This window comes from Aulonocara stuartgranti, assembly GCF_965226115.1.
Source record: "Aulonocara stuartgranti genome assembly, chromosome: 1".
In the NCBI taxonomy this organism is placed as follows: domain Eukaryota; kingdom Metazoa; phylum Chordata; class Actinopteri; order Cichliformes; family Cichlidae; genus Aulonocara; species Aulonocara stuartgranti.
The window spans coordinates 821,027-832,417 of NC_138939.1; the positions used below are offsets into that span (position 1 = coordinate 821,027).

The following is an 11,391-nucleotide window of genomic DNA, read 5'->3' on the forward strand; positions in this document are numbered from 1 at the left end:
TGCAAAAAAGGTAATTAGATTACTGTTACTTTCCCGTAAACACGCTGCGTTACTGCGTTACTTTCTTACGTTTTTCAGAGACAGGGCTGAAACACTTAGAAATCATATTACTCCCTCCTCAAGTTGTTCATTAGACTACTCAGCTGCTTTGCCTGCTGGTGCTGATAAACTGTTCTGTGACTTCAAGGTTATTTCTCTGTCTGGATTAACTAAGGTTGTAAAAGCAGCTTGATGTACAATCTATTCTTTGGATCCTCTACCAGCCTGGACTATAAAGGAACTGTGGTCAGTATTAGGACCTTACATTCTGTTTCTTTTAAATACTTCATTGACGACCGGAGTCTTCCCTGAATGTTTTAAATCAGCTGTGGTAGTGCCGATCTTGAAAAAGCCTGGACTGGATCAGAGGTGGGTCGAGTATCCAAAAATTGTACTCAAGTAAGAGTAGCATTACTTTAAAATATTATTACTCAAGTAAAAGTGAAAAGTAGTCGTCAAAAAAGTTACTCAAGTAAGAGTAAAAAAATACTTGGCGAAAAGACTACTCAAGTAGCGAGTAACTGTTTGAAATGTCCGATTTATTTATTAAATAAATGTTATCAGACAAACAAAAATAAATAAATATACAAATTTTACTATTTTCAAAAGGAATATATGTAAAAACATCAACAAAATAAGGCACAACAATTCTAATTTCCAGATTTCAGTTTTTCACAACATAAAGCTTTTTTCACCAATACCTACAGTAAATAATATAAATATATAAACAGTGCAAACAATTTCCAGTGACAAGATATGCTGTAAACTTTATATTCATCTTTGCTCCAAATGGCACAGCAGCCTCAGAGAAAACAGAACGAGGCAGCTTCAACGTATGTTCATACAAGGCAGCTCAGTTTACCATAAGTTGTATGGGTGTGCATCTATTTCTGCATATTCATCAAAAATGTGCCATTTCTTCACTCAGTGAGGTGATGGTTAAGCTTCAGCAGCAGTTTGCTCTCAAGGTTCTTTTTGTGAAGCTGTAGCTGTTTAACAGTGAACAGGAGTCCTGCATGACTGAGAAGTCCTTCACAAGCTCCAGATGCAGGAAGAGCTGTATTGACTTTGATCGACAGCTTCTTGATGTGAGGAACGCCATGCAACAGATCCACACCTCCAGCGAATGGACATGAAAGGTACCTCTCCAGTTCCTCTGCTTCTGGCTTTCCTGACCCCATGGATCCATCATCTTCGTCGAATAGGCCGCTGTCTGTGCTGGCCTCATCCAGCTCTGAGTCTAGGTGATGTCTGATGAAGTGGAGACCTGTGGAAAGATGTAAGGTTTTCAAAAGAATTAGGTCTGGTCATTATAGTGCTGTATACACTGCCAAGCTGCAGATGTTTGTTTGGAGCTAGCCTCCAAAAGCTGGCCATACACTGTGCGATTTTTGGCCCATTTTGAGCCGATTTTTCAGTCGCTGTATAAAAGGCCCCAAAGTTCATAGAATAGTTTACTGGTGTTTATAAGTTTATATAAGTTCATTTAATATTCAGTCTTCTGTCTGTTTGGGCCAGCCCACCTTCTAGTGACATCATCCGGTTAGTAAGGTGGGCAGTTTAATGTCGGATGGGCAGTGTTGGTCCGGAGGGGGTGCACTGATTCCTGGGGAATGTTAGGTGTGCGTAAATGACAAGTAAGTAGTGACCTGTGTTGTATTTTGCCTTTGTTTGTGTCAGTACTGTAGTATGTTACCATTTAGGAGCTAATGTAGTCCATAGTTGGAGCGGTAGGCCACGCATGCAACGCGTGAGTTCACCCTCATTTCATATGCTAATTTATGTTGTTAGCTTACCCCGGTTTAGCTTTGTTGACGCATGTACGGTCGCTCGTATGTCCATAATGTCATTCCTGTGTTATCAGACCTTCTCTGTATGTTGTATGTGATGCTTGTGATTGTTTACTTTGAAGTAGCGGAGTTTGTAACGAACAATTAGGTACGTGGATTAATAAAATAGCGAACGAAGTTTGACCGGAAATATGGCGTCCCACTTGCCCTTCACAATAAGAGCATTATAGCGGATTATAATGGGGGACGCTTTTATTTTGTATAACTACCGGAAGTAGTTCCTGTGTGTTGACGGGGTGCTTAACCTCGCACTAACGCTATTTAGTTGCATAGTGTGAGCAGTTTGGAGTGTATTATATTTTTCTGATCTTTATATGTGATTATGTTAACTATGTTGTATTATGTTTACATTTGAGTATTTGACTTGTCTATTCTCTTTATTCATCGTTATTTCCCTTGTTTATTTCCTTTGTAGGAAACCACACACAGACACACACTTATGTACACCCGCTGTGTTTACAGCCCCAGACATTGAGTTGTGACAATAAAGTGCCTCAAACGGAACCTCAAGCTCCCTTCTTCTTTCGTACTCTGGGACAAATTGGCCTTAAGTGCTGTTCTGGCCGACACACCGGGGTGACCGTAGTGCTCAAAGACTGAATCAGTGCCACAGTCGTGCCTATCTTTGATATCTCCACTACAGTCGCGCAACCGTTTTGGGGATCGGCCCGAGTTTTGCCTTAATCGTGTGTCGTGCATCGTGTAGTATACATGAGGTAATGAGCAGTTAACACCTCATGACCAGCTCCCAATCATCAATCGTATGGTCGCAAGATAATCAAACCTGTTTGAAATCCTGTCGTCCCTCAACGCAGCCTCTCACACTGCACACGCACAAACACAGAAATGAAAGAGAAAAGGTGGAGCAGCACGGCAGTGCAGCATCTGATCTGGACACAAGAGATGGAGGCACAACTTGTAGGATGAGGCAACCTCATCCGAGTACGTAAGCGTAGAGCTGCCACCCAAGCAAAAGAAAAATAGAGCTGTATCACGTTAGAACGTGAAAAGTTTATTGTTCTAACAATATACTTTTCATGTTCGTGCAATATACCTCTCACATTTGAACAATATAATATCACGATCGTACAATATAATATTTATATTGTACGATCGTGATATTATATTGTACTAACATGAGGCAGCTCTACGCTTCCGTATCCGAGGCTTTTCAATGTGGCCTCACAAAATTATCACGACTACAACAACCATAAAAAGAGTTGGATGGACTTTGCTGCTCAATCACAGCTGCCTGGTCAATGTTTTCCATTAGTAATTTAGAAAAGTTGATGTGTGTGTCTGTGTGAGTGAGTGAACGACACAAAGAGGGAGAGCGAGGGACAGATTTTGTATGATAAGCTTCATGTTATGGACGCACAGTTTGAGCACTCAGGTCGCATCAGAGCATCAGGCCGTATAGTATAGACCCTGCATCGTGACCTATGAACTTCTAACCCCTGCGATTTAATTGTACAGTTTGAGCAGGAGCTGAATAACGTGACTGAAAAAAATCGCCCAGTGTTTGCCCAGCTTAATGCAGACTGTTTAAACTAAACAAGCTGCTGTTTCACATAATAAACCCTGTCAGCCGCAGTATTGCCTTCTGTTTTAAAAGTTAAAGCAGTAGAGACGAGCTGTTTGCATGTTCGTGGAACTCTAGCGTCATTAACCAGGCTAGCTGTTAGCTTATAGCTCACCCTAGCTAACCAGCGAGCAGTTAAAAGGACAGCCGAAGCTGCACAAAACACCCACAAACTTATCTCACTACAACGTAGCGCCGAAAATATGACTCGCAGCTCGAGCTCGACACAGCTGCTGTAACACAAGACTGACATCCAGCTAACCACAGCTAAAAAGATATTTAGAGAAAACTTACCGTTTCCTCAGGTTACACGAGTTGAGTTGTTTCACGCTGAAAAGTTGTTGTTTTGGCTCTCACTGAAGACACCGACGCTGAAGACATAGCTGTTCTTTTGTACTGCTTTTAAGCGAAACATTCTTTGTCTGTGAGGCCAAGGGTGTTCATCCTCTTTAGCTCTAGCGTAGACTCTGCCATTTTTCACGTTTCTTCTTTCCGTGTGTCGCTACTTTGAAACGCTTGGGCCACTCTGGCCGCCACAGTTTCAAACTGGTCATGTGATTGCATGGCCACATCTGATTGGTAAAAAAGTTACCTGAAACTCCACTGGCGGCATGTTATCTAATGTGTTAAACAAATTTTTTTGTTTTAACTAACGAGTCGAATTTTGCAAATGTAGCGGAGTAAAAGTACCGTTTCTTCTTCACAAATGTATTCAAGTAAAAGTAAAAAGTATCGTGCAAAAAAGGTACTTTAAATGTACTTTAAAAGTAAATGTAACGGAGTAAATGTAACTTGTTACTACCCACCTCTGGACTGGATGTTGACATGGTCACAAACTATAGACCCATCTCACATCTGTCTTTTTTATCTAAAATCTTTGAAAAAGTGGTTTTTAAGCAGCTCACTGAGCATTTGTCAACAAGCAATCTGTCTGAACCATTTCAGTCTGCCTTTAGACCAAATCACTCCACAGAAACAGCTTTAGTCAAAGTGGTAAATGATCTGCTGGTAAATGCAGACAACGATTGCACTTCGGTTTTATTACTGCTGGATCTAAGTGCTGCGTTTGACACTGTGGATCACTGGATTTTATTGGATAGGCTTCAACATTTTATTGGAATTACAGGAAATGTTTTATCGTGGCTGAGATCTTACCTGCTTGGGAGGTCTCAGACTGTTAGTTTTAAAAATGATCTCTCCGAGACTTGTGCAGTGATGCATGGGGTCCCTCAGGGCTCCATACTTGGACCACTGCTCTTTTCTATGTACCTGCTGCCTCTTGGTGTTCTTTTACGTTCTTTTAATATAACCTTTCATTGTTACGCTGATGACCTGCAGCTTTATGTTCCTTTAACCATTGGAAATTGTGCTGAAGTCTCTAAACTATAATGTTGTTTATCTGCAATTAAGGGCTGGTTATCGGATAATTTCTTGCTCCTAAATCCTGATAAGACAGAGTTGATGGTCATTGGGCCACACAAATTTCAGCACTTGTTCCAAAATTTCATCTTGAAAATTGATGACAGTGTCATAAATTGCAGGAACAAGGTAAAAAAAAACTTGGGCGTGTGGTTCGACATGATGCTCTCCTTCAAATCTCATGTAAAAGAGATAACAAAGACCGCCTTTTACCATTTGAGGAACATCGCCAGAATCAGACAAGTTTTGTCAAGCGACACTGCAGAGGTTCTTGTCCATGCATTTGTGTCTTCCCGTATTGATTATTGCAATGCTCTTCTTTCTGGGCTACCAAAGAAAAGTTTCAGAGGTCTACAGATGGTGCAAAACGCAGCTGCTCGCATTTTAACAAGAACTGGGAAACATGAGCACATTAGCCCTGTTCTGAGATCTCTGCATTGGCTACCTTGTCAGGTTCAAGCAAGATTTTAAGGTCCTGCTGCTCACCTACAAGGCTTTAAACGGATTGGCACCTTCATACCTCTCCGACCTTTTACACCTTTATGTTCCACCCCGTGATCTACGATCTCAGGACTCTGGCCTTCTAAAGGTTCCTAGAGCCAGAAAAAAGACAATTGGAGAGCATGCTTTTTCTTTTCGTGCCCAGTTTCTGTGGAAGAAGTTGAAGACACATTTGTTCACCCTATCCTATTTTGCATGTCTTAATTCTATGGCTTTTAGTTTTTAAATTTTTCCTGTTTTTAACTTGTATTGTGTCTTTTACTTGTGTTGCTATGTATCGCTTTTATTTTATTTATCTCTTTAGTTGTACAGCACTTTGATTGAAAGCGCTTTATAAATAAAGTTATTATTGTTATTATTATATTACTAAAACCATGATTTTTTTTGCGAGAGTGTCTCATGACAGTGACGTAAGCAAGTGCGACATTCGTGGCAACAGCTGTGTGCAGATCAACAATGGATAATGCGGGAGAGAGTATGAGCGTGCAGCGTTTAAAGCGTGGAAGTACTGACCTTACTTTAAGTTTGATTCCGTAAAAAGTGACAAAAACATTAGCGTCCGCTGCTCACTGCGTGGAAAGAAAACTTCTTTTTACAGCAAAAAAAACCCCTAAACGCCCGAGCAAGCACCAAATCCTGATATTATTGCAAATTACAGACCTATTTCCAAACTGTCTTTTATCTCAAATATTCTTGAAAAGGTAGTTTACAAGTAATTAATGTCCTTTTTAGACGAACACGGTATTTTAGAAGTTTTCCAATCTGGTTTTAAAGCTTTACATAGTACCGAATCTGCCCTTTTAAGAGTTTTTAATGATGTATTTTTAGCAACTGACTCAGGTGTGTTATTATCGTGCTTTTAGATTTAACTGCTGCCTTTGATACAGCGGATCATAACATTTTAATTTCCCGTTTAGAGCAGTTGGTGGGTGTTAGGAGTGCCGCACTGCAGTGGTTCAGATCCTGTTTGGCAGAGCGAACCTTCTCTGTGAAACTTGGTGAGTTTGCATCCTCTGCTGCTTCTCTTCAATGTGGGGTCCCACAGGGTTCAGTTTTAGGCCCGCTTCTTTTCTCCCTATATCTCAGACCCCTTGGCTCTATTTTCAGGAAACATGGGATTTCTTTCCACTGTTATGCTGATGACTCCCACTTATAAAGATAAATGGCTTCTCAGTAGACCCTCTGCTCAGATGCCTTCATGAAATAAGGGCCTGGATGGCTTTGAACCTTTCACATTTTAATGAGCAGAAAACAGAAGTGATGGTTTTTGGTGGCGCTTCTGAAACCACTACTATTCGCTGGCACAGTATGTTAAACCAGTCATCACTAATCTGGGAATTAAAATGGAGGCAGATCTTAAACTTAAAAGCCAGGTTAGAGCTGTTGTAAGATATAACTTCATTTGAGGCAATTAAACAAAATAAAGCCCATCTCATCGAAACAGCTTTTTGAGACAGTAATCAAGGTTCAAGGTTCAAGGTTCTTTATTTGTCACATGCATAGTTATACAAGTATAACACACAGTGAAATGTAGCCTGACACGCTCCTCGACATGTGCAAAAATTGGGGGGGTGTAGAGGAAGAACATTATATATATATATATATATATATATATATATATATAGTATATACACTGGGTGAATGTGCAGTAGTAGCAGCAAGCAGGTGAATTCTGTACATTAATATGAATAGACATCTGACTATTTTACAGGATAGACAATATAAACATATTTAAAATTAAAGGAATTGAAATGTACATTGTGCCTTGGTTTAGTGTCTGGAAGAGTCCTGTCTCAGTCAATTATAGATGATGTGAGAGGGCAGGTGTGTGTGTTTAGGGCACGGATGGCTTGGGGATAGAAGCTCCTCTTGAGTCTCTCTGTCCTTGCCCGGATGATGCGGAACCTTCTACCAGATTGCAGAAGTTGGAACAGTTTGTTGCCAGGATGGGACGGGTCCTTCAGTATCTGCGCTGCTCTAGTCCGGCATCTCCTGGTGTAGGTGTCCTGAAGCAGGGGGAGAGCAATCCTGCAGCAGCGTTCTGCTGTACGGATCACTCTCTGGAGAGCTTTTTGGTCCTTCACACAGCTGTTCCCGAACCACGATGTCATGTTCTGTGTGAGGATGCTCTCCACAGCGCCTGTATAGAAAATCCTGAGGATCTTTGGAGAGACCCTGAACTTCCTCAGTTGTCGTAGGTGATACAGGCGCTGCCTAGCCTTTTTGGTCTGGACCTGAATGTGGGCAGCCCATGTCAGGTCTGAGGAGATGTGGACACCAAGATACTTGAAGGACTGCACCCTCTCCACTGGAGCTCCATTGATGATGATGGGCTTGTAGTCTCTGTGCTGACCCCTTCTGAAGTCCACCACCAGCTCCTTGGTCTTGCTGACGTTCAGCTGGAGGTGGTTGTCCTGGCACCATGATGCCAGATTCTTCACTTCATCCATGTAGGCCGCCTCATCGTTGTTGGAGATGGCACCCAACACCACTGTGTCGTCAGCAAACTTCACAATGGTGTTGGAGCCATGGGTGGCCACACAGTCTGAAGTGTAGAGGGAGTAGAGCAGTGGCGAGAGGACACATCCCTGAGGTGCTCCTGTGTTGATGGTGATGCTGTTGGAGAAGCACCTGCCCACCCTCACCACCTGAGTTCTGCCAGTGAGGAAGTCCAACACCCATGCACACAGACGGCTGTTAAGTCCCAGATCCCTCAGCTTTGTGAACAGTCTGCAGGGCACTATTGTGTTAAACGCTGAACTGTAATCAACAAACAGCATTCGCACATAGTTACCCTGTTTCTTGTCCACGTGGCTGAGAGTGGTGTGTAGGACGTGGGCGATGGCATCCTCTGTGGATCTGTTGGATCTGTAGGCGAACTGCAGCGGATCTGTGGTGTCTGGGATGGAGGAGGAGATGATGTTCTTCAGCAGCCTCTCAAACACCTTCATTACTACCGAGGTCAGTGCAACTGGCCGGTAATCGTTCAGGGATGAGGGTTTGCTGTTCTTGGGCACAGGGATGATGGTGGATCTTTTGAAGCATGTGGGGACCACAGACTTCGCCAGGGACTCGTTGAAGATGTAAGTGAACACACCTGCTAGCTGGTCAGCACAGCAGCGCAGCAGACGGCCGGTGATGCCGTCTGGCCCCGCCGCTTTCCTTGTGTTCACTCTCTTCAGTGCCGCTCGGACGTCATGCTCCGCGATGCTGGTCACCGGTCTCTCGCTGATGACGTCACTGTCCTCGGTAGTCAGGCGGTAGATAGCATTAGCCGCCTGGCTAACCTCGAAACGGGCGTAGAACTGATTCAGCTCGTTGGTGAATGCAGAGTCGGCGTTGATCGGCGCAGTGTCCCTGGCTTTGTAGTCCGTAATGGTGCGTAGTCCGTGCCACATACTCCGTGTGTCGCCCTGGTGGAAGCGGGACTCCACACGTTCCCGGTACCGGCGTTTGGCATCTCTCACCGCGCGCCGCACGCCGTATGAGGCCGCTTTGTAGGCGCTCATATCGCCAGTGGTGAGACCCGCGTTGTAGGAGGCGGTCCTGGCGTTTACTGCAGTGCGGATCGATCTGTCCATCCACGGTTTCTGGTTTGGGAATGTGGTGACTCTCGCAGTGGGGATAATCTCCTCCGCTAGCATATTGACGAAGCATACTGCTACTTCCGTAAACTCGTTGATGTCGACTGCACATGCTCTGAACATGTCCCAGTCTACGTCGTTGAGTGCGTCCTGTAGCGTAGCTTCTGATTGGGCAGTCCACCGTTTTACTTCCCTCGTGGTCACGTCTTCCCTCCGTATGCTTTGTTTATACTGGGGAATGAGGAAGATGGCGTTGTGGTCAGACTTCCCAAAAGCCGGGTGTGAGACACTTTGTAGCCCTGCTTGTATGGCGTGTAGCAGTGATCCAAAATCCGATCCCCTCTCGTTGGACACGAGACATGCTGGTAAAAGTTTGGCATGACTTGTCTGAGGTTCGCTTTGTTAAAGTCTCCTGCTACAATGAGGGCTGCGCCCGGGTCCTTGTTTTGAAGCGAGCTCAGCACATCATGTAATTCGGACAAAGCCATACCTGTGTCCACTTGGGGTGGGATGTAGACCGCCGTGGCGATGACTGAGGTGAACTCACGGGGCAGATAGAAAGGGCGGCACTTAATGCTCAGAAACTAATCCATGCCTTTGTTACATCTAGGCTGGATTATTGTAACGCACTGTATTGTGGGGTTGGTGATGCATCCATTAGGTGTCTGCAGGTTGTGCAAAATGCTGCTGCTCATCTTTTAACTGGAAGAAGAAAGTCTGAGCACATTACCCCATTTTAATTTCACTCCACTGGCTTCCTGTACATTTTAGGATTGTTTCTAAAATTCTCTTATTTGGTTTAAAATCTCATAATGGCCTGGGGGGTTGACTCAATTTGTTTTAACATCTTTTATTTTATTTTATTTTATTTATTTATATATTTATTTTATTGTATCTTATTTTATCTTATTTTTATTTTATTTTTACTTTGCTTATGCACTTTGTGAACTCTGGTTTTATGTTAAAGTGCTTTATAAATAAAGATGGTATGGTAATCCATCCAATCAGAGCTGATCACGGTTTCCAGCATTTCATGTTTCTCAGATCAGTATATAAGTATATATAAGTATAAGAGTAAACAGGATCAGTATAACCGAGATCAGGCGATCCAGGATCATCCGGCTGATCTGAGATCAGTGATGTACGGAGGTCGGGCCTCGGACCGACTTCAGCACAAAGAAAAGGCAAATGTTTGCACCTCCTTGAAGATGCTGGTGAAGTGAGTTAATCTTCCCTCTCTTGATTCGATTGTTCTCGGCACTAAATACAAGGGGACTTAATCAAGCTTAAAAATAACAAACACACAAATAAAAGAGGTCCTGGGAGAACTCATTAGAAAGCACGTCAAACTCCAAGAGACTGCATAATTACTTTACCAAAATAAAAATGCAAAGCTGTTTCGTTTGTATTTGCTTTTCTCTCTGAATTCCTGCTGAACTAAGGTCATTGAAACTTTCACTCTTATCCTTTGAAAAGTTGGCCTGAAAAGGAGGAGCTCCGAGGGCCTCGAGGCTGCCGCAAGCCCACGAGCACAAACTTCTGCTCATTAAGACAGCGTCCATCAGTCCGGGATGACGAGGGGGGGAGGATGTGCGCGTTAATTCTCTCCGCTAAAGGAGGAAACCCAGGCCCCGCTGACAAGGAAATGAAACAAGTTGAACAAATTTCTATAAATAAATCTTTTTTTGTCATTTTAATTACAGGATCAGTCGTGGCTCAGATGAAGGGCCTGGCCATCAATCTTTAATTAATGTCACGCTTTGCGGATTGCAGCGATGCTGGGCCTGATTGAAAAATAAGCCCAATGATATTTCTATTAGAGTTTGTTTTATTAATAACGCGTCAGGGCTTTAAAAACATGTCTCGGGGAGAGAGCCAATCACAGCCACATGATAGACACTCTTTACATTTCGCTCCCTCAACCTCACGCTCACACAGATCTGCTTCATTATTTTTTCCTGCATAATTTAGCTTTCATAGCCTCTTTTCACTGTTCACTATGAAACCGCCTGCAGGCGCCAACATTTAAACTCCAACTGGATTTTACACTTTCTCTCCTTTAGCAACACTTTTTGGTGCAAACCAAATTAAAGGAAAAACATCTTAAATGAAATAATTTTTCCGTCCCCCAGCAGAACAATTCTGGGACGACATTTTTCTATCATCAGATAGTTTTGCAGCGCAGCAACACCTGCAGTGAGGAGGAGGATGGAGGACGAAGAGGGCTGCAAGAGTCCTCAGTGCTGACAGAGGAAGGTTTTCTGGGTTTCAGTGAAAATACCAGAGAGAAAATAGTTCTGGGTTTCGGAGGAACTGACATCCGCCTACAGGATCGCCTCTCCTCCAAAATGTGGAAGAGGAAAGACTTCAGTAAGCAAACCTGTGAACCGTCACACTGTAGGGACAAAGAGCAGAA

The 11,391-nt window shown here is 43.3% G+C and overlaps 1 protein-coding gene across 1 annotated transcript; it reads right to left on the reverse strand.

The window, feature by feature from the left end:
• Nucleotides 1-488: 488 nt before the first annotated feature.
• Nucleotides 489-1,609, reverse strand: LOC309714376 (uncharacterized protein). The gene is made up of 2 exons (XM_082546803.1): nt 1,563-1,609; nt 489-1,306 (listed from the first exon to the last, which is right to left on the reverse strand). Exons 1-2 carry the CDS (start codon nt 1,576-1,578, stop codon nt 960-962), a joined length of 363 nt encoding a protein of 120 aa, XP_082402929.1. The 5' UTR covers nt 1,579-1,609; the 3' UTR covers nt 489-959.
• Between the last annotated feature and the right edge of the window lie 9,782 nt (nt 1,610-11,391).